General features: G+C 47.6%; 1 protein-coding gene across 1 annotated transcript in view; it reads right to left on the bottom strand.

The window, feature by feature from the left end:
• Positions 1 to 27,115, bottom strand: part of WDR64 (WD repeat domain 64) — a 1,979,698-nt gene that overhangs the window by 1,412,533 nt on the left and 540,050 nt on the right. Inside the window, exon 9 of the mRNA XM_069607651.1 lies at positions 19,839 to 19,918. Within this exon, the coding sequence (XP_069463752.1) occupies positions 19,839 to 19,918 (80 nt within the window). The remainder of the gene's footprint in view (positions 1 to 19,838; positions 19,919 to 27,115) is intronic.

Genomic DNA, 27,115 nt, shown 5'->3' with positions numbered 1-27,115 from the left:
GTTATGACCTCATTTATAATGGAAGATTGCTGGTGGGGACCCAGAATTGGTTCCTTAAGGTAGCCTTACCCTGCACCAGTCACTGGGGCCCATTTGGCTTTAAAAGAGGGTTGAGCCCCTCTTTTGGCAGATCATCCGACGATTTCAAAAGGAGTAAGAAGAAGGACTCATTTGGTCCCTCACTGAAGGTACAGTCTGCCTTACAGCTTCCGCATGTGAAGGAAGGCCAGAATTTCCAAGAGGGAAGTAAGATCCCTCCCCCAAACATCTCCCAGGGAACAGAGGGAGATACCAGACTCAGAGGACCCGTCCAGCAGCTCCAGGTGGGAAGTGCCAGAGAGTGTCTGACCAAAGGACAAGGCTGTTCCCTGCAAACACTCTCCTCAGCTTTAGCCCGTCTGCTTTAAAGGATGACACAAGCCCTGCGAAGAAGCTAGGAGGAGTGCCACGACAAGCATCAACCAGTGTCCATCTTTTAAGGACGGTTTCGAGGCAGTGGAGCCCCTCGCGCTGCAACCGGCTGCTCCGCTAAAAAGTAGCGGCAGAGTTCTCCTCAAGACACTATCTCTCACCCACAAAGGACTGAAAAATACAGCTCCCCCTACATCTCCGCCAGACTTACCATAAAGTCTTCTAGTTACCATACCAGAGCTGTTAACCATTTCCTTCTAGAAATGCCTAGATTTAGGTGTACATAAGCGGGTGGAGTAAGTTTCCCTGTTAGAGCTGCCCAAGCCTGGAATGCACTGCCCATTGCATTGAGCGCCAATCTACCCTATGCTAGATTTAGATGCAAGGTGAAAAGCTGACTCTGGACCAACGACAATTAATCCGAGCCCTGCACCAGGCCCTTGGATCACTACATAGTAGTGCTTTGATACTTCTGATATCTGGATTACCGACATGTACTGCATTGTATTTACATGTATTGTTTGTATTGATTTTTACATGTATTGTTTGTATATGACATGTATTGTCTCCTTTGTATAATGTAACTTAAGCCTAAGCATTCTTGTACCTGCTGCGCCCGGCTACCCCTGGGTTTGTGAGCGCATTATCAAATAATAAACATAAACATAAACCGCTGACTGTTGTCACACTGCAGTCACTAAAGCTGCTGGAGATGCCTCGACCAGCATTCCAGATCCATCAACCAGCACAGAGACAACAATTTGTGACCCTCAGATGCTCTGTAGGCCAGTCTGCAGCCGTCCGTCCAGCCTCACTTGCCGAACTGCTTGCCACCTGATACCCCCAGCTTTCTCCCGTCTTGAACTCTGTCGCAGGAGCTGCAAAGCACCCAGGAACCGACTCGACACTGTAGAGAAACAAGATCATCTCAAGCACCAGGTACATTGTGGTTCTGTCCCCTTGGTCCTTCTCCGAAGGCCTCTAGTGACATTTAGGACCCCTTTCTCCCTTGGCACTGAAACCAAAGAACCTTGAACAATTAAGACTGATTGCTTTACTGACTATCCTCCTGTCAGTATTCAGATTGTATCCAATTTCTTTGTGAAACTGTCTGTGATCCTTTACAGAGTAAGTTGTATTTTGTAGTATGCTAGAACTGTCTGTTGTGATAATAATAAAGTAGATATGTTTATACAACCTTGACTGGACAGTCCCTTTTATCATTGGGTAATCATTGTATTTCCGCTGTGTTGCAACTAACCAATGATCCACGACCTTGCAGAGATAAGCCTGCTGTTCCGTCCACGTTACCAAAATTAGACAAGGAGGTTTATAATTGACTGGTGTGTTCCAATCTGTTTAGATCCCTTCTGGTGTATTAGAGGTGTGGGGCTGAATGATGGTTAGGAAACCAATATTCATCCCTGGACCACTGTTGCCCGGAAATTTGATTTGTCACAGCTGAGTCCAGCAGGTTAACAAAGTATGCCTTGCCACCTCCTGACAAAGAAGAGAGGCAGCTACTTGGTACAAGATGAATACCCTGCAAGAGGGATCATTGGTGACAGCTAGATCTATAGAAAGGACAGCAATGGTGAGCCACCAGGTCATGGAGAGATCTAACTAAGTAAATGCTGAGAACCAGGTCATGGGGTACCCAGTGACTTCATTGCAGCATATTGACCACACACAGTATTCAGTGCATAATATTCTTCAACAATAAATCCCCCTACAAGTAAGTTTGAGAAATGGGATAACGCTTTTAGGGTGGGGTTAATGAGGGGCTGTGGGAGGTGCCCTCTTCCCTCCCCCATTTTGCTGCAGCTCTGAATTTAAAATGGAGAAAATTAAAAAATGAAATATTGTGTGTTAAAGCAAGTCATTGTTAAAAACAAATGGAACTCATGAAGAGATGTAACTAAGTGATTATTGAAAACCAGGTAATGCAGAGACCTAACACAGTGAATGCTGAGAACCAGGTCATAAAGAGAAAGAACCAAGTGATTGTTCAGAACCTAGTTGTAGAGAGACCTACCCAAGTGAATGCTGAGCTACCAGATTACATAGAGATTTGCCCAAGTGAATATTGAGACACAAGATGTGCAGAGACCTGAACCCATGAACGACAAAAGGTCTGGGATAAACCTCTCATGAATGGTAAGGTCTAGGAGAAACCAATCTGGTAAGAGTGAGGCACCAGCGTTTGGTGGCATACCCAGCACTGCAGAAACAAATTCTGACACATAGTAGATTGAAGACAAAAAGGGCGAGATGAAGCTAACGAAATTCTGAGAAACCACAGACCTGGTAGAGTTCTAGAGGGAGCGATTGAAAGCAAAAAGACCAAAGGAGGGTCCGGACTTTGATTAAACCATGGATTAGCCTTCCCAGTAGAAACATCTTCTTTTGTGTTCTAGAAGAGAACTAGACATTGCAGAATAGGTGTTGGTGATTTATTTGTATTAGCCAAGAATTGGAACATTTAGGGGTTAGCCTGGAGTATAGGGACTTGTTAAGCATAGATTGTACATTCTGCTGGCCACATCTTTGAACTTTGTTTTGTTGGCTATGGATCCCTGGAGTACCCAGGACTTGTAAAATAAGGTTTGAACTTCTGATGAAAGGCATTGGAGGGGTTGAACACCAGAACATTTTGCATGATGTATTGACCAATCTCTGGTTATTATTAGGATCTTCCTTATCATTTATAGAGATGTCCCCAGTTCCTTTAGGCATTTGAACCAAATTGAGCCAAAGATCTCCTGGTATCACGTGTATCATTGCTTGACATCAAAACACATGCTTTTTTAACATTGATTCAGGTGTGTTTTCTAACTGCTGTGTGTGCACAAGCTCTCATCAGAGTAATATATAGTTTGGTTGCTTGTCTGTAGCTGTAGCTTTCCGGCACTAGCAGATTCACATGCTAGAATAATTCCCTGTCAGGCAGTGAATCCTCTGTAAATAGGAAAATGCACAATTCTATGACAAGACCGGAGGCGAGCATTATGCTTTATCTCCTTTAATACTGATTAACAACAGCTTTTCAAATTTAAATGTAACTTTTTTTTTCGTTCAAAACTATACAATTGACATAAAAACAAACTTCCATCCTAGAAGGATTTGCTGGTAAACCAAAGGTAGCGATCCCACTAAAACTCTGATGAGGCCTCGGAAGGCTGGTAGACCTAGCCTCAGTCTCATCCTCCAATGAGGGGTCCCCCTCGTAGTATAAGTCTCTCTAGCCCAAGGTGCCTTCCTCTTCTTTTTTGCTGCTTGCACAGCTAAGTACCTCTTATGTTATATACAGAGTGAAGTATATTTATAGCGCGTATCATTGAAGTGTGTGACACAGTTAATTGACACTGTTAGATATATGAAATATCTGCATTTCTGATAGAACGTGCAGAGAGTAATTAGGGGTGCTGAGGTATTTTTGGTCGCCGAGCGAATTTTCTTTTTCTAGTCCGAAATTGTGGTATTATGAGTGTCCTGATGAAAGGAATGGCACACAATATCGCTCGCATTAGGGCTCGTTTTTCAACTCATAAGGCTTAATACGCGAAGTGCCGCAGCGCGTCATCAGAGCTCCATGCTCCTGACTGGGGCTGTTGCGTGGGTGCAGTCAGCGTGCACATGCTCGTGCATGCGCGACGAACCTCCTCATTCACGAACGGTCTCGGTAACTATCGAGAGGCTCGCAGCAGTGCTTTGTAATGTGTACGCCCACGGGAAACACCGCACAGAGGCGTTTCTGCTCGCATTCAGAGGCATATTATAAAAAATAAAAAAAGAGATAAAGAATCTTTGGTTCAACAAACTATTTTGAGACACTTCACCAAGCTTGCAGTTCAGCACAGGTAGAGCAGTACAATCCTCTTGGCTTACAGTAACCAGTCCCCTGTGTTTAGCATTCAGCAGTCATGGCATGCAACAGGGGTGAGGAATATTTGGAAGAATACAGCGAGCAGGAGCCAGAGCTGCAGCATGAAGAGATGGATCTATCACTCAGTTTTAAGAGAGTGTTGGGTGATTCCCTAGTGAGAGCAGTGGCTCAGGGAGTGCAACCTATTCAGGAAGGACTGCAAGTCCTTGAGAATAGACTGGGCACGAGCGCTGGCTTACAAGATAATCCAGGTGAGGGGACCTCCACTAAGCCTCTGGAGAACACTAATAGGGGGTGTAAGGTCACTCGGAAGCGAAAGCACTCTTCTACCCCCCCGGGCTCTGATATGGGGACAAGAGATAAGCCCCAGGAGGCAGCTGATGCTTTCAACAGACCTAAAGATTCGTTTAAGGCAAGATCAGCAGTGCCCTGCCTCGTACCGCCTACCCAAGGGGTGAATAACATTGGGGGTGCTCTTTCATCCTCCGAGGAGTTCGGACAAGAGGAGGAGCAGGGGGAGGATGAAAGAAGTTTGAGCAAAGAGAGCATAACAACGCAGGTCAAGGTAGCCTGTGGTAATAAAGCCAGCATAGTGGAGAGTACCCCGGAGGATGACATATCCGATATGTTCGATCCGGATGCTATTAGACACCGTAGGTCCACTGAGTGGACCCCGTTGCCAAAAGTGGCAATATATATGGCCCAGAAGATTAGGAAGCCATCAGAGAAGGAAACAAGATTCTGTCTTAGGTCAGAATGCCCCAGAACAGAGCTTAGCAGGAAGGTCTCTGATACCCCAGAGCTGGACCCTACGATGCTCACCTTTGTCACCAAGGCAGGCAAGGATGCCAGGAAGGGTATGGACCAAGCATGGAGGTCTTGCCAAGACAAGATTCTGGACCTCACAGGGCCCATAGCAAAGATCATGGACCTAGCAGAAAGGTCCAAAGGCACGGGGGAACCCGTAGATCCGTTTATCCTGGCTGGCTGGGCACAGTGAGCCGTATGCTTACTTGGGAATGCAAACTCAGCCATCTCAGTCGAGAGGAGGAGATCAATGCTGCTAAAGATAGACATTAAGCTCTGTAACCTGGCCTTGTACAAAGCTTAAAAAGACGCTCAATGTTTGCTCTTCGGACACACATTTATCAAGGAAATTAACAAGTTTGTGGGAACTTATACAGCACTTGAGAAAGCACAAGCTTCGATACGGAAGGTTTTCCCTGGACAGGTTTTTGCCGGGGCCGGTCGATATAGAGGCCGTTCGACCGGCCGCTTCAGTTCAATCAGGAGGCCACAGGGTCCGAGAGCCCAATACTGGGAATCGCGTCAACAAGACACATTCTTTCTGAATAGAAGCAGAGGCTTCAGGGGAAGAAGAGGCAGAGGATACTTCAGACACCAGAATAACAATTCAGGTGAGAGAGCGCAATGCGATGTACCCCCCTGCGGGAGGGAGAACCTTGCTCTTCATGCACAATTGGCACGAGCTTTCAGCAGACGCATGGGTTCTTCAAACAGCGCAGGGCTATCATCTAGATTTCCTGCACTCTCCCATACAGCAAGGTCCCCCGCAGCGCATGCACAGCTCACAAGCGGAAATGAAATTATTAGACGCAGAGATACAAGCACTAGCGCGAAAGCAATCCATAAAAAGAGCTCAACCTCACTCATCAAGTTTCTTGAGCAACATGTTTTTAGTGCACAGAAAAGGCAAGGTACGGCCTGTCATCAATCTGAAAGAGCTGAACAGCTGGTTAGTTTACAGACATTTCAAGATGGAGGGAATCCATCTACTAGCAGACCTTCTCAGGAAGGAAGAATGGCTAGCGCGTTTAGGACTGAAGGACGTGTATCTGACACTTCCTACAATTTATGTGGAAAGAACAAAGATGGCAATTCAAGACCCTACCATTCGGCCTCGCACCAAGCTTTTGAGACCCCTTGCATCTGCTCTACGAGACCAGGGGATTCGCATGATCATTTATTTAGACAATATACTGTTTATGGCCGAAGACAAGGAGAGGTTGCAGATGCAAGTTCAATGGGCAAAATCCTTGATCTCAGGGCTAGGATTTCTAATCAATATGGAGAAATCGGCGTTAGAGCCGTGCAAAAGAATAGAATTTCTAGGTTTCATGGTAGACACGAGGAAAGCCACGCTAGAGCTTCCAGTGCCGAAGATAAGAGCAATAAAGAGGGATCTGTGGTCAGCTCTGAAGAGACCGGTTATATCGCTTCGGAATCTAGCCAGGATAGTTGGACTTCTTGCAGCCTCTATCCAGGTGGTACTTCCAGGCCTTTACATTATCGAGCCTTTCAGAGGCTCAAGATCAGATACTTGCAGAAAGGATGGAGATACCATCACCTAGTTCCCCTAGATGAGGACAGCAAAACAGAGCTCTGCTGGTGGCTCAGCAACATGGAGGCGTGGAACGGTCGAGCTTGTCACTTAACTTGTCACACCTGAAACAGAAATGCAGACCCGCCTGAAAAAACAAAGTAACTCAGCCTCCCTGAAGATTGATGAAGTCATGAAAACGTGTGTTAGGAGGAGAAGCTAAAGACTGGTAACAGAGCGCCTGCCTTTACATCTTTAAACATTGTTACAGAAATCCCGGGAAAGGCAGTGCAGCAGGGCCATCATGCCTTACATTGGAGAGCTACAACCATGGCTTTCCCCCTCCCCCCATCAAGGGGAAGATTTGTGCTATGGAGGGAGTTGTTTCCAGTCACTTGCCAGCAAAATCAAGTGCGAAAAATACAAGTACCAGAATACTCAGAGCTAATTAACTTGTCACGCCTGAAACAGAAATGCAGACCCGCCTGAAAAAACAAAGTAACTCAGCCTCCCTGAAGATTGATGAAGTCATGAAAACGTGCGTTAGGAGGAGAAGCTAAAGACTGGTAACAGAGCACCTGCCTTTACATCTTTAAACATTGTTACAGAAATCCCGGGAAAGGCAGTGCAGCAGGGCCATCATGCCTTACATTGGAGAGCTACAACCATGGCTTTCCCCCTCCCCCCATCAAGGGAAAGATTTGTGCTATGGAGGGAGTTGTTTCCAGTCACTTGCCAGCAAAATCAAGTGCGAAAAATACAAGTACCAGAATACTCAGAGCTAATTAACTTGTCACACCTGAAACAGAAATGCAGACCCGCCTGAAAAAACAAAGTAACTCAGCCTCCCTGAAGATTGATGAAGCCATGAAAACGTGCATTAGGAGGAGAAGCTAAATACTGGTAACAGAGCGCCTGCCTTTACATCTTTTTTTAAAAAAAACTTTATTTTTGATATTTTCAACATGTTAAAACATAAGCATACAAAATATACGTCATAACAAAACATGGAAGTAATTCGTGCTCTGCCTTCCGCCCTCCCCCAAACCTGCGCCTTGAACACCATGCTACATCTGCATTTGGTTTTAGTATTTGTTGTCAATGACTTGTCGATTTTTGGCAGGGCAAAGTTCCTGGGCTATTGCTGTTGAAGCATTGGGGATGCTTCTCGAGAGGAGTAATTTTCTCCGGTGGACATCAAATAGGTGATGTATGGGCCCCAGATGTTGGGGGCCGTGCATGTAAAGGCAGTAATCTGAGAAAGTTTGATTCTGTGTCCTGGCAGTAGGATATGTCCTTCATCCACTGTTGTATGGTTGGTGTGGGCCTTTCCCCCATGACATTGCAATCCTCCTGCGCGCCAACAACAACAGTAGCCCTCCGAGTTTCCGTGTGTAGTGGGGAAGGTGTTTAGTGAGTCCAAGGAGTGTGGTATTGGGGTTGGGTTCTATGTGTACACCAATAATTGCGGCTGTTTTTTCTAGTATTTGCCCCCAGAATAGCTGAATTGTTGGACAGTGCCAGGCAAGGTGTATGAAATCTGCCGACTGGGCGCCGCAGCGGCTGCATGTCGGAGTAACAGAGGGATGGAAGTTGTGGATTCTGGCTGGGGTATGATATGCTTGATGAATGAACATTAGGTGTATTAGTTTATATCTTGTGTTTAATGATACCTTTTGGGTCTGTGCTAGGATGTACTCCCATTCTTCATCAGTAAATGACACCTGGAGGGATCTCTCCCATCTTATTTTGGGTGTTATCGGGTTTGGGGCAGTTTCAGTTAACGATGACTTGTATAACAGCGATACTAGTTTACCCTCTCCTTGCGATTGAATGATGCCATGTAGTAGTTGCCAGGTGGCGGGTTGTTGCGTGAACGAGGGCAGTACAGCCTGAAGAGCTTGTCTGAGACGGAAATAGATAAATGGGTCAAGTGCAGCAGTGGCCCCACAGTCTCTGGCCTGCTTGGGAGTGAGAAAGGTCCCTTCGATGAAGAGGTCGCCGAGGGATTTTAGTTTTAGTTTGTCGACCCAGTTTAAGTATACCTTGGTGGATAGGGAGATTCCAGGGATGAATTTTATCAGTAGGAGAGGAGAGAATCTGGTTTGGACATTACATTTGTGTGCAATTTTTTTCCATATTGCTATGGTGGAGAGCACTGTGTTTAATGTGTTGTGTGGCGTATGTGTTTGGCCAAAAATTACTGCTCTGAGTAGGAAGGGAGAGGCAAGAGCTCGTTCGAGCTGGACATGGGGTCTTATAAAGTGAGTGGCGTACCAGTGCCCTAGGAATTGGGCCTGGGCCGCCCAATAATAGCGTTCGAGATCGGGGAGTGCCATACCGCCTTTTTTAACTGGTTGAGTAAGTGATTTGTATGCAATTCTGGCCGGTTTGCCCGCCCATAGAAGCTCAAGGTCCAAGCTCCGCAGGCGTAGGAGATGGGTCTGAGGTACAAGAAGGGGAATATTCACAAAGAGGTAGAGAATCTTGGGGAGTATCACCATCTTCACCAGCGACACTCGCCCCAGAGAGTAAGTTGAAGAGCTTTCCATCTAGCGATTTTCTCTTGGAGAGTTTGGAGTACTTTACCATAGTTATCTTGGAAGAGGGTTGGGTGGTCTCTCGCCAAGTGGATGCCAAGATACCGGACGTTTGAGTGTTCCCATTTGAAGCCATAGTTATCTGTGAATTCTTGGGTTGTAGGGGTAAGGGGGAATATAATTGATTTGCTATGGTTAATTTTTAGGCCGGAGTATTTGCCAAATTTGATTATGTCACGGATTACAGGGTTGAGGTTGGTTTCCGGGTCACCGATAAAGAGGGCAATATCATTGGCGTATAGGGAGATTATGAGCCTATGGGGGCCGAAGGAAAGGCCTCTTTGTATGTGCTTACCCCGGAGGTCAGAAGCAAGCGGCTCCATTACCAACGCAACTAGCACCGCAGATAATGGACACCCCTGCCTGGTTCCCCTCTGAATGTCTATTGCTGACGATCTAATTTTCCCAAGGGTGATGTGTGACCTGGGTTGGTTATACAGAAGGGCAATTAACTGGATAAATCGCTTGCCGAGCCCCATACGCTGGAGGATCTCAAAGAGGAAGGGCCATTCAACAGAGTCAAATGCCTTCTCGGCATCGAGGAGGATTGCTGCGGCTTGCTGCGAGGGATCGAGTGCCTCCATGACTCCAAACATACGTCTGATGCCGAATGTGGTGTTCCGGCCTGGTATGAACCCAGCTTGGTCTGCTATCATCATTGCAGGCTCAGGGGGACCAGTCTGGAGGCCACAATCTTCGCTAATATTTTATTGTCAAGGTTGATCAATGATATCGGCCTATAGGAGCTGCATTCTTTGGGGGGTTTGTCAGCCTTGTGGAGCAGGATTAGATTTGCTTCGCGTAGAGTCAGGGGCAATGAGCCAGTCTCCGCTGCCTCTTCATAGACTTGTAGCAGAACTGGTGCGAGCATTTGTGCAAATGCTTTGTAAAATTCGCCCGTTAGCCCGTCGGGGCCCGGTGCTTTGGTACTTGGAAGGTCTTTGATTGCTTGGAGGATTTCCTCGAGTGTGATCGGTACATTTAGTGGTTTTCTCAACGTTGCATTCACCCAGTACAGTTCTATATCTGCTAGATATTGTTTTAATTATTCCTGGGAGGCGGTGAAGTTGGATTTGTATAGGTTTTGGTAATGGTTGCAGAAAATTTCTGCTATTTCCTTATCAGTGTGAACCAAGCCGCCTTGGGGATTTCGGATTTGTTCTATCTGTGTTGGTTTGCGGTCTGCAGCTATCAATCTTGCTAGGAGGGCACCTGGTTTCTGTCCTTCTCCATATTGTCGAATGCGGTGGCCGTATGACAGAAATTTTAGCTCACGGTCGGCAGTCGTTCTGTAGTTATCAAGCTCTTTCTTGAGTGCTGCTAATATGTGTGGTTCTGATGTTACAGATTGTGAGCGTTCTAGTTCTTTCAGTCAGGCCTCGCTTGATGTCAGTTCTCGTTTTATAAGTTTGAGGATGCCCTGTTCTTTGGTGAGACAAATCCCACAGACATAGCACTTCAGGGTTTCCCATAGGGTTGCAGCTGATGTCACTGAGTCTTGATTGAGTTGAAGGAATGATGTGATTTCTGATCGGAGTTCGTCTGCGAATACTTGGTCTTGAAGGGAACCATTTTTGAACCTCCAGTGTCTTCTCCCTTCTGTTGGATCTGCTGGGGTACATTCCACTGTGACAGCTGAGTGGTCAGATATTGTTCTAGGTAGGATTTGACTATTTGTCCATTGGACGTGGCTATGTGCGGAAACCAGGATGTAATCAAGACAGGAACTTGTTTTGTGGACCCAGGAATGGAAGGAGTAGTCGCGGGTCTCACCATGTTGGCGTCTCCAAATATCGACCAGGTCATAGGCTTTGCAGATTTCGAGCACTTGGATAGCTGCCTTCGGGACGGTCGCAGAAGACGTGTGGGACCTCACCCGGTGAGGGTCTAGTGTAGTGTTCATGTCGCCAGCCCAAATGATTGTCGCGGATCTCACTACTCCCAGGTGTGTCATTACCCAGTCGAAATTGTTGTGTCCATCTGTGATTGGTCCGTATGAATTTATGATTACGAATTCTGTGTTTTCCAGGGTCACATGTACTAGGAGTGTCCTTCCCTCATCGTCTTTTTTGACCGAGATTATTTTGCATTTTAGGGATTTATGTATGAGGATTGCCACTCCTCTGGCATATGAGGAGTATGACGCAAAGTACCTATGGCAACCCCAGTCTCGGGCCCATCGGTTTTCTGTGCCTGGAAGGAGGTGTGTTTCTTGAATCAACACAATGTCTACTCTATGTCTTCAAGGGGTACTGCGTCATCTTCCTGGATTTTATTGGGTTGTTGCCTCCTTTAATGTTCCATGTGGCTAACATGAATGTACCTGTTGGTAGTCTGTTTGCCAGTTCTGGGAACAAGAAAAGGGATCGATAGTAGCTAGCCAGGGTGCTACTGTATTGTGCCCAGGTTTTAACCCATTTGTGCGGAGGTTGTTTTTGATGTAACAACTCGGTGATCCTGGGCATATATGGGTGGGTGCAGACCCCACGCAAGCACACTTCCATAACCGTAAACTTAAACCCTCCCAATCACGGGCAACCCCCAACAATCCCATCGAGTTTCCCCTTCCCATTTCCCAAAACATAACTGAACTGCGCTTGGGGCGCTAGGGAGCTTCCAAGGGTGGCGCACCGTACAGTTTGTTGTGATTGTCAGAGGTCCAGGGGCTCTTTGGGGAGCAGCGAGAGATGGCCTGGACGTGGACACGAGAGGGTGTCATGGCGGGTCTCTTACGTCACAGTCTCTTCTTTGGGGTCTTGGATTGTTACTGGTTTGTTTACATCCTATTTTGTCGAGGAATGTGTTTGCCTCGTCCGGTGTGCTGAAGAATTGCGATTTGATTGCGTAGTTTGGCTGGGTACAGCATCGAATACAGTAGTTTGTTATCTTGCAGCCGACGCTTCACTCCAGAGAATGTTCTACACTGTGCTTGAACCGCGGGGGAGAAATCGGGGAAGAATTGAATGTCGTCTCCGTCGTATTATAACTTTCCTTTTTCCCTGGCTAGGCGGAGGATCGTGTCCCGGGCTCTGAAGTTAAGCAGTTTGGCGATTATTGGACGCGGGGTCGTCCCGGGAATCGATCTGCTGGTTGGGACCCGGTGGGCCCTTTCCACCACAAATATGTTAGAAAGTGCGGGACTACCAAATGTGATTTTGCATAGGGTCTCTACAAAGTCTTCCATTTTGCCTGTGTTTTGCTGTTCTCTCACCCCTAGGATGCGGATATTATTTCGGCGGGAGCGCCCCTCGAGGTATTCGTTCCTTGCTAGGACAGCTTTCATTTGGGTTTCTAGTGTCGTTACTTTGGTGGTTATGGAGGCCATGTTATCTTCAGCGTCTGAAATTCGTTGTTCCGCGGTGTCTAGCCTGTCCCCATGCTTATCTAGGCGGTGTTGTAGTTGATCAACTTTTGCGGATAGGGAGTCTAGCTTGCTGTCAATGTTTCCTATGCTGCCTTTAATTCCAAAAGGATCTCTCTGATGTCTGTGGCCTGGGAGGAGTCCCCGTCTTGGGGTGGAAGCTCTTCGGGGCCTTGCGTCCGCCATTTGTTTTTGGAGTTTTTAATATGGTTCCTGCCTCGAAGGTCAATTTTCTTTGAGCCTTATCAGCTTTCCCCATGCTGGTGGCTTTGATGTGGTGCGGGTTTCCCTTTGGTTCTTCACATTTTGGTGAGATATCGGGCGGTCTCGTTAGGGTGCAGTTGTGGGTAGAGCTAGTCCTACGAAGGGTCGCCGCAGCGGATAAAGGGGGTCCGTTAGCTAGTTCCACTCACCCGCCACTGGGTTGTTGATTTACTTGGCGCTTTTGCCGCTTGCCTGCTGAGGGGTCAGGACTCCCCGGTTGGCGGGGACGCTGGTATTTAGATGGAGCGTACGTTGCCTTTGTCACACACCTCCGTGTAATTTTTGGCAGGATGCTGTGCTGCGTACAGTAAGTTCATTGTGAATATTGAGGGGCGGCGAGGGACTGTTTGCTGCTTTGGGTATAGCTGGCGGTTTAAGAGTCGCAGCGGGCCAGCGCCAGGGCCGATATTTTTGTGGACGGGGTGTCCGATCCGGTCTGCCTCCCCCTTCACTCCCGCCTGGCAGCTCCAGCCCGGTTGACCCAGTCTCCGCCGCACTGTGTGGCTTCAAACACTGTCACTTCCTCTGGGGGGGGGTACTGATTGCGATTTTACACCTGGCGGGCTGCTTTCGATGTGACTAGCGACAAGAGCAGGGCCAATGGCCCGGAGGGCGGGGAGACCTACCCTGTCCGTTTCTTCCTTCACCCCTCCCGGCGGCCACGCGCCAATCTGCCGAGGTGCGTGACTCCAGTGGCGATGAGCAGGCCAGGGGGGGGCACCCGCCGTGGCGAAGTGATTCCTCTGTGGGGGACCGGTTGCAGTATTGTGGTTGGTGCGGAAGAAAAGAGGAGGGTGCCCGGCTCACCTGATGTATTTTCTTTACTCCGTGTCCCCTCGCCGCCTCGCCTGTTCCGCTGGTCGCGAGGTGCGTCTAGGAGCCCCAGGCCAGGAGAGCGGTCCCCGGAACATCGCGCTGGGGCTCCACCCCTGCAATCCTCCTGCCCGGGAATGCCGGTCGCTGGGTCTGTGTGCCCCGCCGAGGCATCCGCTCGGCAGCCGCGAGACCGCCAGGCGGGGACATCCAACCGCCACAGAAGCTGCGGGTGGGATGTTGGCGGCGCTCCGGGCGTACGGTGGTGTCGATGTCCCGCCCTCCTCTCCGGCAGCCCCCCGGATGTCGTCGCGGGTGATCGCCTCGGCACGCTCCGCACCTCGCAGGCCCCAGCTTGTTCGGGGGTTGTGGTAGGTCTCGCAGCCGATGCTGTCTCTCGATCCGCCGTGTATCACCCAGGACTGATATTTAGGTCGCTGGGGGGGATGTAAGGCCCTTGAAACTGTGCTTTATCACAGGATTAATTCGGTGCGCTCGCGGAGCTCACATCAGAGCCGCCATCTTGGCTGCGCTCTAGCGCCCTCTGCCTTTACATCTTTAAACATTGTTACAGAAATCCTGGGAAAAGCAGTGCAGCAGGGCCATCATGCTTTACATTGGAAAGCTACAACCATGGCTTTCCCTCTCCCCCCATCAAGGGGAAGATTTGTGCTATGGAGGGAGTTGTTTCCAGTCACTTGCCAGCAAAATCAAGTGCGAAAAATACAAGTACCAGAATACTCAGAGCTAATTAACTTGTCACACCTGAAACAGAAATGCAGACCCGCCTGAAAAAACAAAGTAACTCAGCCTCCCTGAAGATTGATGAAGTCATGAAAACGTGCGTTAGGAGGAGAAGCTAAAGACTGGTAACAGAGCGCCTGCCTTTACATCTTTAATCATTGTTACAGAAATCCTGGGAAAGGCAGTGCAGCAGGGCCATCATGCCTTACATTGGAGAGCTACAACCATGGCTTTCCCCCTCGCCCCATCAAGGGGAAGATTTGTGCTATGCAGGGAGTTGTTTCCAGTCACTTGCCAGCAAAATCAAGTGCGAAAAATACAAGTACCAGAATACTCAGAGCTAATTAACTTGTCACACCTGAAACAGAAATGCAGACCCGCCTGAAAAAACAAAGTAACTCAGCCTCCCTGAAGATTGATGAAGTCATGAAAACGTGAGTTAGGAGGAGAAGCTAAAGACTGGTAACAGAGCGCCTGCCTTTACATCTTTAAACATTGTTACAGAAATCCTGGGAAAGGCAGTGCAGCAGGGCCATCATGCCTTACATTGGAGAGCTACAACCATGGCTTTCCCCCTCGCCCCATCAAGGGGAAGATTTGTGCTATGCAGGGAGTTGTTTCCAGTCACTTGCCAGCAAAATCAAGTGCGAAAAATACAAGTACCAGAATACTCCGAGCTAATTAACTTGTCACACCTGAAACAGAAATGCAGACCCGCCTGAATAAAAAAAAATAAACTCAGCCTCCCTGAAGATTGATGAAGTCATGAAAACGTGCGTTAGGAGGAGAAGCTAAAGACTGGTAACAGAGCGCCTGCCTTTGCATCTTTAAACATTGACACTGAACTTACTAGCCTGCAGAATTTCAGGCGGAGATGGTGCTTGCCAGGGCTTTCAGAGGAAGCTACAGAGCTCATCAGAGTATCATGGGCTCCATCCACAATTTGGAGCTATAGTTCTGCTTGGCAAACCTGGGAGCTATGGTGCAGGGGGAGGAGTATTTCTAATTTTTCAGCTCCTATAGAGAAGATTTTAAATTTCTTAGCGTCCCTAACTTCTAGAGGAAGGGAATTCAGAACAGTGGGGGTGTATAGATCAGCCATCTCGGCCGGTTATGATCTGGACGATGGAGCACCAGTAGGAGAGCACCCTGAAGTAGTACAGCTTCTTAACGGGGTTAAAGTGAGCAAGCCCTCATTATCCAAGTATTCGGTTCTTTGGGATGTCAACAAGGTTTTGCAGTTGTTTGAGCAATGGCCAAGGAACAACCTCTTGTCTGGGAGGCAGCTATCCGGAAAGCTGGCCACCTTACCCTGCTTAGTCTCATGCAGAAGAGTGTCAGATGTCAAGGCCCTAGAGATTGACAGGAAGATTTTTTATCCTGAGGGCATAGAATAAAGCGCAGCGTACTAAGACTAATTCTAAAGTCATCACATATCCTTATTTTCCTGATAACAGCAAGCTCTGCGTAGCTCAGTGCATAAAAGGTTATGAAGCAGCGACAGCAGCAGTAAGGCCGCAAAATGTAACCCAGCTCCTAATAGCACGCAGGAACCCTTTCAAAGCAGTTGCTCCTGCTACTATAGCGAGATGGGTGAGAGAAGTGATGGAGCTGGCGGGTATAGACATTTCTGTTTTCGGAGCCCATTCGGCCAGAGAATCTATGGCTTCTGGAGCTTTTGCAGCTGGTGTTCTGCTGCAGGAGACCATGAAGGCAGCAGACTGGCCTAGTGACTCAGTGTTCAGAACCTTCTATTTTAAGCCAGTATCGAATATTGCATTAGCAATAATGCAAAGCTTTGAACAAGCATAACGCTTGCCACCGGTCTTGTCATAGAATGAAGATTGCCCAAGCGCACAGCGCAGGAAGTCTTGATTCTATTAAAGACACGGAGGCAAGCATTATCCCTCCCTAAAGGAATGTCGCAGTTAATGTGAGATGTATCATATTGTTATAAGTGTATTTAAGAGAGATGACAACAAATTCCCCTCCCTAATGATCTCGCTCTCTTTTCATTTAAGGGGAAGAGCAGAAGAGTTCGCGAGAGTGATGATGTAGCAGTGCGGCGGAGTGGGCTAAAGCCTGCGCAGGATAGCAATGCCAGAGAGTTTGCCTACATTATTTACCTAGGATATGGCTGGAGTGAAGTCAGTTCATCAAAAAAGAAGAGCAAGGCACCTTGGGCTAGAGAGACTTATACTACCAGGGGACCCCTCATTGGAGGACAAGACTGAGGCTAGGACTACCGCCTTCTGAGGCCTCATGGGAGTTGTGGTGGGATCGCTACCTTTGGTTTACCAGCAAATCCTTCTAGGATGGATGTTTGTTTTTATGTCAGTTGTATAGTTTTCAAAGGAAAAAAAAGTAACATTTAAAGTTAAGCAGTATTAAAGGAGACAAAGCATAATGCTTGCCTCTGTGTCTTTAATAGAATCAAGACTTCCTGCGCTATGTGCTTGGGCAATTTTCATTGTAAGAATACACTGTTAACTTGTAACCCACAAAATGCCCTTTTGTATTCTTTTACTCCTTGGACACTGAGAAGAATAGGCGGAGACCCCACCCCAAGGGGGGCTTGTTAGATTTGTATATAATCACGCGTTGTGCAGGAAACACATCCATTGAGAAGGCAGGAAAATACAAGTAGAGGAGTACAACAGCTCCATGAAGGAATTAAACATAATTTTTGCTGTATAGTGCGCATTACAAATAAACAAACAAACAAGACTTGAGAAGTGGAGACTGTGAGATTTGAATAGGTGTACTGAGGCCATAAGATTGTGGGTTCCTTCCTCTGAAGGCTCAGACTTGTTCGGTATTGAAAAGGGGTCCCAGGATGAGTGCCTTCTGAGGCAGTAGCAGCAGGAACTTGGAGGCATTGCTCACGAGCCCAAATCTGCCAGGAAGGGTTATTGCAGTGTAGACATTGGGCCTCATTAGGACCCAGGCGGTAAGGGGTTTACGCCGGCGTAAACCATGGCGCCCCTTACCGCCTGAGTACGAGTTCCCGTAGCGCCATGGTGATTTTTACGCCTGCTTTTTGCAGGCGGTAAAAACCATGGCGCTACGGGACCTTGTTGTTAATTACGCCACCGTAATTTACGGTGGCGTAATTAACGCCTTCCCCACTCCCATTATGCCCTATGGGGCCAGAAATGGGAATGGGGAAGGGTAAATGGGGATTGGGGACTTACCGCCCCGCCAACCTCGGAATGGGGCGGTAAGTCCGCCAACCCCCATGGCGGAGTTGGCAGCTTAGCGCCATGGACCATGGTGCTAATAGCGCCATGGTCCTCCGCCAAGGTCCTAATGAGGGCCATTGTGTGCTGAAAAGTCTGCACTGGAGGCGTTCACTAAGAAGCAATCCAAATAAGGGGAGGAATACACACTGTGCCTTTGGAAGTGGGAAGCACTTAAAACTCTCAGCACTGAGCGGAAGCCCACAGGCAGGATGCGTAACTCATAGTGCAGTCCTCTAAAGATGAAGTTAAGGAATCAACATTGAGCATGAAGCATAAGCACATGGAAATAGGCCTCTTGGAGATCTATTGTTGAAAGGTAAACCTTTGATAATACCTGTTGTGGTATTTTCTTAAAACTTTGACTTTTTGATAAACTTGTTAAGCCAGCGATGTTCTAGGATGGGTCACCATTTGCTGTTCATTTTGAGTAGTAGAAACTACCTGCAACAGAAACTTGATACTCTTTAGTTCTGAGGGGCCAGTTTTGCAGAACCCTTAAGTAAAGGTGATTTGATTTGACCTCTTTCTGCAGCAGGTAAACTAGTTGTTCAATAAGAGGAAGAGAGGATATTCTGGAGAACGTTTGTTGGCAGTCACTGCTGCTTACTCCCTAGCATATCCCACCCTGGTACCCCTAGCACTTACTTCCTACTTCCTCATCCCTTCTCTCTCTCTTCACTTGCACGTTCTGAATGCTCACATGGCCTACTAGGTCTGTCTTTATCTTTCATTGTTATATTGCTTTCTTTCCCATGTTCCATCCCTGTTGCCCTGTGAGCGCTTTGAAACACAATTTACTTGATGTATAAGCTCCTTACAAATGCACAATAAAATAAAGATAGAATAAATCAATGGGATGACACTGTTCTACTATTTGGAGCACCTAGTTGTTGGGGGGTATGTGTAGCCACTCTGCAGAGAGAGCTCCTCAAAAAGGTAGGAGGCCTTGAAAAAGTCACCTTAAGGATTCTGAGCGAGATTGGCTGTATACTTATATGCCCTGTGGTTGGTATCTGCGAGTGAATGTGGACAGGAAGGATCTTAGGAAAAATTGTGACTGTCTTGCTGTGAATGCTGAGACACGAAAACAGCATCCCCAGATGGAAGAAAGGAGTGTCTGTCTCTCAGGGTGCTCATTGCCCTTGCTGAGTCTGCGTCCACTTTAATGCCTTTCATAATTTTGTTATGACAATTACAAAACATACCTAGCATGCAAGCCTTGAGAGTGGGGCTCAAATTGGAGTCTTTCATACTCCCCTGACTTTGTTCAACAGCTCCAAAAGCCAGCTGTCAGAAACCTGTATTAGCCACCTCGACTGCTGAGTCGATGGTGTCTTCTTTGTCGATAGCCATAATCTTTTTAGGCTTGTCTTCAGGGAGAGACACAATAATTTGGGACATTGTGTGCCAAATCTCTAGGAACTGGTGGTGATGTCAATGGCATTTGCAGCATCCCCGTCAGAGATCCATAGGTAGTCAGAGATACCATGGCAGACAGCTTTTCATCCACATTGTCCAATTTGGGGCCCCTCTTATCTAGAGACTGCTAATATTGGATTGACAGAGATGCTTGGATTGTCTGGCATCAACAGTGATCACAGAATCAGGCCTGCAATGGCCCTGCAAAAACAGCTTAACAGTATCAGGCTACTTACACTCCCTTTCTTGTTCTGTTGGGTGTGGTGGAGCCAACACCAGTACTTTGAAGGGCCCAAATCGCTACAGGAACAGGTAATGTTGTGGTGGCCATATGAAGATGATCCTGCCAATCATACAGAGAAGATGTATTCTCCTGTGTGACCAACTCAGGTGCAAGAGGTTTATTGCCAGGGGCATCATGAGGTGGAATTAAATGCTGTCATACAATGGAAGCTCACTGGTTGAAGTGAAACTTGGCCCTAGCTTAGGTGTAACTTAACCCTCCCATTCATCATCTTTGCACATGTCTAAGGTTGCATCCCCTTTCTGGTGGGCTTATCAAGTCCTATGACATCTACTGGGAGGGAGTGCAAATCATATTCTAACTACTAAGATTCCTCAGGGTATTCCTATTGGTACTCGTCAAGGTCCTATAACTTTCTTGGTGAGGCCCTATTCAAAGGAGTAAAGGGAATATTAGAGACAGAGTTCTTTACAATGCATAGGATGAGGGAAGGGAACATAATTTACTACTTACCACCGGTAGCAATAATATTTGCTTTCACACTGTAGGCAAACGTGTTTATTCCATGTGCAATTGATAACTTCCTGACAGGTCTGAAAGAAATAATATCGTAAACCTAGCATTAAATTATAATCCTTTCACAGAATATAAGAAACATCTCAATCAAATAACTGACATATTGATTCCAGATATTTTGTTCCTGACAAATGACTTCAACTGCTCCCAAAATTATTTTTTACTAACAAAACATAACATAATCATTATTAAACCAAGGTCCCCATCATGGTTTCACCAGTGATTGTAAAACCATGCAGAAGTAACTCAGTTGGGCCATGTGTCCCCCATGTATCATTATGATAAGTAGGAGCAGCAGCATTAATGTACCGAGAGGAGCATCATATTGCATTTGGAAAATAATGCATGTGGGTAAAACTGAATTCGGAAAAAAATATGTTTATACGTTTGACCACTGTATCCGTGGTAGCACCTGATACAGTTTTTATACCCAAAATGTTGAGATAATCGCTGCCGGGTGAAGTCAAATTAGGCTTTAGCTCCTAATGGACCCCCTAGGAGGCAAGATTACGTACACTAGAACTGTCAAACACTCTGCGTGCTCCTTCATATATTTTTACATAGTTTGCTTGTTTATTGTAACAGGAGAAATCACAAATACCAATTTCAAACAAATCCTAAAATATTCTCTTAAACAAGTCCTTGAATCAATCAACAGCTTCCACATCCACATTAAATTCACCATGGACTATTCCAAGATGAGGGTACACGTTCTGTATTCCACTATCTCTAAGCGAAGGAACGGCTAACTGGAAATAGGTGCATACAAGAAACCCACAGACAGGTACAAAAACCTGCACAAGACAAGTTTCCACCAGAGACACACCAAAAGATATGTCATCCACTGCAAAGCAATCAGGTACCAACGAATATGTTCTAAGAAAAGGACAACAGACAAGCAACTCGCCGCACTCCACAATTCTTTCTGCAAAAGAGACACTCAGACACGGTCTTACACAAAACATTCTTCTTATCCATCTCCTGTCTGTCCCTTCTTTCCACAGCTGTCAGGATCTACATGCAGGGTGCAGGTGCACCTTGTCCAGGGACGATTTGGCATTCCTCCTTGGACTTTTTTTATTGTGATGCTGTCCATGTCTCTTCACAGTTCTAAGGACAAAGACATCCACCATTATCCTATCCTCTGCCTTTATTCCCAGCCAACTCTTCTTGCATAACAGTATCATCCAGAGGGGGCCACCTTCACTTCCATGTTGCCATCTGCACAGGGACACTGAATACCAGGGTAGCATGTGAATCTTTCCTAGGCCTCTACTGCCTCATCCATCTGCAAAGTGGTCTCCCACTGCAGGTGTGCCAAGACAACATTGTTAGCATCAAAAGGGGTGTGTAGACGGGAGTGGAAAAGGGTGCAAAAGGTCTCAGTCTGACAGCAGGGCTGGGCTGCTTCCGGATGTTAGCTGTGTAAGGACCAGTTGTACCAGACACATTGATGACCTTTGCCCGGAGCGCCAGTTGTGCAGTTTTTGATGATGCCTGTGCAGGATAAAAGGCTTTATTAGGGTTGTAGTTGGCTAATGATGTTGTTGTCTTAAGCAGTGGTTAAAGACACTGGTGTGGGACTGGATGGAGCCCGACCTTCCTCAGAGTTGTCACTGCCCTGATCCTCCCGTTCCTCCTCACTGTCACCCTTGGCTGATGACCTAGCACATTTGCATGATATAGTGACACTCATGTAATTCCTAGGCAGAAATCGATATAGTGTTTAGTGTAATCTACATGCCACTTGGGTACCTCACAGTCAGCTTTATTTTAAATGGGGGAAGTAGTAAATCAGGGCGTAAAAGCAATGCGTAATGCCTTTATCCCTTGATTTACCTCTCCACCCCATTTTTCGGAGGCAGGAGGAGAGATAAGATCCCCACCGTGCATTCTTTTTCCGCCTCGTCAGTGTGTTTCATTTCACGCCTGTATGACATTTTCAACCACCCATGAAATGAATGGATTCCTATGACATCCATTTTGCGTTTGCACCTGATCAAAACCAGACATTTTCCATAGGAATCCAATTAGTAAATGCCACCTGAAAAGTGAATTTGCAGGCATCGTTTATTTTTTCGTGAGACGGTGGGGAAGAATGAAAGAGTAAACGTGAGTCCGTCTGGCTTTTACCCTTTGCTTCTCCCCTCTACCGTGTGAATGTTGAAAATGTGCATGCAGGGGACCCAACAGCACATAAGTGCTATCATTGCTTGTCTCCTGCAATGTGCATTGTTTTTATAAAAATGAGGCTGAGTGTGTTCTAGCCCCAGCATCCAATTGCATACAGTGTGCCTCATTACGAGTTTGGAAGTAGCCATGCCGTTTTCAACAGCATGGCTACCCCCAAACTCCGGTCCGGATCCCGCAAAAGGGGATTTACTGGGCCATTCCGACCTTGGAGGGCCCGGTAATTCCCTTTCACGGGACCAGTACGTCCCCATTCCCATTTGAGCCCCCATAGGGCTCAATGGGAATGGGGAGGATGCTAACAACGGGCCCAGTATGGCCAGGCGTACAGAGGAGGACCCGCTGTAGAACTAGTAATGTGGCGGCCCAGTATGAACGGTGCCGGTCCCTTACCGGCACTGTTCTCACCGTGGCTGCCACAGTTGTAATGAGGCCCTGTGTCTTAGTCTTCTGATGCAGTGTGATTGGAAAGTCTTTTGTTGAATCACGATGCTATTCAATGGTTTTGTGGTTGCTGTCATCTGCATTGTTCTGCAGGCTTTTCACAAGCTGTATATCTCTGCTGGCTGCATCAGTGGGGGCTGCATCACAGTTCAATGAGTGCCAGGACCAGTATGCATCTCCCCACATGAATTGCAGTGTTTTACTAACCATATGAAAGTTCCCTGATCTGTTTATGCACTCTAGGTATGTACTCAATACAACGGTCATTTAGAAAAATGGTAATTGCACTGCAGGGGGGCACATCTGTTTGCACTTCAGTGTATAACGTGCCCTGCGTGTAATGATCACCTTTTTCGCAATATAGTGGAAAAGTAAAGTATAAAAAACAGGCTAAAACTTTACCACTACGTTTGTGGAACAGTGTAAATGCATCCTACAATTAACGATTGCGCGCGACATTTGAAACAAATTCGTTTGGAATCCAGTAAAATGACAATGGCTCTTACAAACAACGTAAAACAGTATTGTATATTTTACAAGAAAACTTTCTTGGAAAATATACGATATTCTGCAAGGTGCCTTGAAATAGACAGGTTTTCTGAAAGAGATCCATTACTATATCAGCCTTTAAAAAAAAAAAATAATATGTCATGACTGTTATTGTGAAGCAACAGTTTATGTACAGTAAATGGCTTACAAAAGGAACCAATAACTTGTCATTTTATAGTTTTTGTAACAGCGCTTGCACTGTAGCCATTATAATTTTACTAAATTTACAATCTAGCATGTGGTCGTGTGCTAGGTTCTCCTGGACATAGCTGAATTACATTTTATCAGCATACTAGGATATAACACTGAAGAGTGGCACAAGCATAAAAGCTCTGACAACCCCTTTTTCCTTTTGAATCTGTTTGCTTTTGTCATTTGGGGTTCATTGACCACTGAGCCGTAACCTGATTGCAAGGCTTAAAAGCCTTGACTAAGGCTTTAACGCCTTGCAGTCATGCCACGGCTAATTTTCAATGTTCTCTCCGCCATACAAATGCTTCAGCAACTGTGACGGCATGCATGTTGTGGCCTTGAAGGACGACAGGACGCTGTTGTGAATCTACTCTACTTTATTAAATAACAACTGGTATGGACTTGTATATGTCCAAGTTCTCATCAAGCACGTACTTACAGTTCAGTTAAGTTCAGGGCTTCCCCAGTTGAGTCACTGAGGGAAGTGGGTGCACTAGGGTGGCACGCTGTAAGCTTCTAGGGCCCCCAGGTAACCTCCTGTGGCTGTGGTGTTACACCCTAGAAGCTGGGCTGTAGCTGCTGGAAGTTCTTGCCTTCTCGGCTCCTCATCAGGAGCAGCACTCTGGTGCGACCGCTTCATCTGGCGGGCTGCCAGCTCTCAAGCGGGAAACGTTTTCCCGCGGAGCGTGGGCTCGCGAGATCTCGTTAAGTGCGATCTCCCGAGAACACGCTCCCGCGATCGAGTGATATCCCCACACACCTCCTTTGCTGGGAAAAAGGATGCATGGTCATTCCATGACAAAGTCTGCAAACTTGCTGGGTTTTCTTCTCTCTCTCTGAGGTCTGCTTAGATCTCTATATGGGACAGGATTGCTGGAGTGCCCTTGAGAAGATGCGGGTGATTCAAGTTCTTCTTCCCTTGCTCTTCGCTGTGACTCCCTGGGTGTAGTTGGAGAGTCGGGGCTTGAGAACTCATTGCCCTGGTGTGGCTCCAAGACACCTCTTTCTGAGCGGCGAGGGTTTTCGGATGTCCCTTGGCGGTCTTGATCTTCTCCGGTGTCCCAGTGTGGTTGTTCCACGTCTTCCCTCCTGCGGTACATGGCCACCCTCTCCAGATTCCATTTCCTTCCGTCGCTGGTGCAGATGAGGTTTGACCATCTCTCCATGACTTCTATGGGACTGCTGTACTTGGAGCCGGTCTCATTGTCTTTGTGGGGAAGGCGTATTTTTACCAGGTCACCTCTGTTAATTGCTGTGTGTCGAGCGGCTCGACGCAAGTCCCCTTGGGCCTTCATGGCTTCTTTCTTGCGCCGCATGCGAAACGCTACGTCGTCCATGTTCACGTCTTCGTCAGCCCTCACTTGATGGAGCCAGGGTGGTACCAGTGAGGATGCGGCCCTTCTTCCCCTCAGCAGATGGAATGGGGAGAAGCCAGTGACGGCGTTGGGGGTGAGGCGGTGTGCCGCTACTGCTTCCTTGACCGTCTTGTACGGGTCAGAGCCCGAGGCATGAGCCAGTTGAAGTGCCCCTTTGATGAAGCGGTTTGCTCGCTCAACCAGGCCATTGGCCTGTGGGTGGTACAGGCTTGCTCTCCGTTGTCGAATGTTGTTGAGCTTGAGAAACTCCTCCATTTCTCAGGAGACTAACTGGACTCCGTTGTCTGTGACAAGTTCTTCTGGTAGACCTTCCCGCTGGAATACAGCGGTGAGTGTTTCAATGACTGTGCTTGTGGTGATGTCTGACGTGAAGTCAGCTTCTACCCATTTGGAGAAGTAATCAACCATGACTATCCCATATCTGTGCTCTGGGGGCATGTTGTCCAGGGGCCTAATGAAATCCAAACCTAGTTTTCGCCACACCCCTTTGGGCACTTCAGTGGGCAGCATGGGGGCTTGCCTCACGGTTAGGAGCTTGTCACTGTTGGTGCACTTGTGGCACCTTTCGACCATTTGTCTTATGTCCTGGTCCATGCCTGGCCACCAGTAGGCGTTGCGTATCCTGCGTCTGGTCATGTTGCACCCCAGGTGGCCTGAATGTGCCCTGCACGTTATCACTTTGCGGATGCCGCTGGGCGGGATGATTTGATCGCCTCTGATGATGAGACCGTTCATGGTGGAGATTTCCTCGTTCACTTTCCAGTAGGGACGGAGGCCTTCGGGGATCGCTCTCTCGTTGGGCCATCCCTCACGAACCCAGGTGCTGACATGCCGTAGGGCCTCGTCCTGTTCGAACTCCTCCCGCCAGTGGCGCTCACTCAGGCCCATGTATTCGCCATTCCTCAAGTCACTGATGGAGGCTACGACACACTCATCCTCCAGGAACGTGGTGTCGGGGGCTCTTTGGCTCAGGAGTCTGGACATGCAGTCCGCTTGTGCATTTTTCCACCCCGCAATGTGTGCTATTTCGTACATGTATTCTTGAAGCTTTGCGGCGATCCTGGCCAGCCTCGGGGTGGCTGTCTTGGTGCCGCCCGGGCTCAACATGTGGATGAGGGGTTTGTGGTCGGTGACCAGCTTGAATCTCGTCCCCCATACGTACGATCTGAAGTAGTCGACGGCCCATGCACATACCAACATTTCCTTCTCGACCGTGGAGTAATTCTTCTCCGATGCGGATAACGCTTTGGATGCAAACGCTACAATGTTCTCAGCGTCTCCCTTCTTCTGGGTCAGGGTGGCCCCCAGGCCATACGTGCTGGCGTCTGTGGTAATGCAGGTGTCCCATTCAGGGTTGTATGGTTTCAGGCACGGCGCGTGTAGGATTCTCTTTTTGATTTCCCGGAACGCCTCGTTCTGTTCCGGACCCCACGAGTAGGCTGCCCCCTTCTTCAGAAGCTCCCTCATGGGAGACGTGGTCTCGGAGAATCTGGGGACGAATTTGGCATAGTACTCCGCTAGGCCCAGGAATGAGCGTAGCTCCTCCTTGGACACCGGAGCCGGGGCTTTTGTTATGCCTGCATGAGGTCCTTCTTGGGACTAACGCCGTCACTTGAAATGCAGTACCCAAGGTATTCTACCTTGTTCACTCCGAAGACGCACTTTTCATGGCGTAGGTGAATGCCCTCCTCTTGAAGCCTGCTCAAGACAGCCTTGACTGCCTTGTCATGGGTCTCGTTGTCTCTGGCATACACAAGGATATCATCTTGAAAGAAGGAAACATTTGTGAGTCCCTTGAGTAAGGAGTTCATCATTCTCTGAAATGCGGATGCCGCCGATGACAACCCGAATGGCATGCGGGTATATTGAAAGTTGCCGAAGGGCGTGATGAACGCTGTAAGGGGGCGAGAGGCTTTGTGCATGGGAATCTGGTGATAGGCATCACGCATGTCCAGCTTAGTGAAGATTGCCGCCTCTTTCATCATGAGGACGATCTCATTGATACTGGGGAGTGGAACGCTATCTGTGATCACCTCTAGATTGAGGCTTCTTAGGTCGATGCAGATCCTAAGGTCGTTGTTGGATTTCTTTTTGATCAAAACTACTGGACTCAACCACTGTGAGGATTCCACGGTCTCGATGGTTCCTTCTTCGACCATCTTCCGAAGGTGGGCCTCCAATGTGGGTCTCGCTGTGGCAGGAACTGCCCTGACTTTGTGTTTCACCGGTTTGGCGTTGGGTTTTAGGCGAATCCTGTGGACATAGTTTCTCACCTTCCCTGGGTTCTCAGAGAACAGGTCCAGGAACATCTCCTTGAAGTTCAGCGCTGCTCCTGAGGAGACCATGAGAACCTGTTCCGGAGTGCTGGGATCCAGTTTCATGCTGAGTTTGTGTTGATCGTCCCATCCCAGTACAGCTGGGCCTTTGGGTGAAAAATACACTTTGGTGGTGGTGGACCTCCCT

The sequence above is a fragment of the Ambystoma mexicanum genome, chromosome 4q, assembly GCF_040938575.1.
Source record: "Ambystoma mexicanum isolate Mex_15411 chromosome 4q, UKY_AmexF1_1, whole genome shotgun sequence".
Lineage (NCBI taxonomy): Eukaryota > Metazoa > Chordata > Amphibia > Caudata > Ambystomatidae > Ambystoma > Ambystoma mexicanum.
This window is presented reverse-complemented; position numbering and strand designations above follow the sequence as displayed.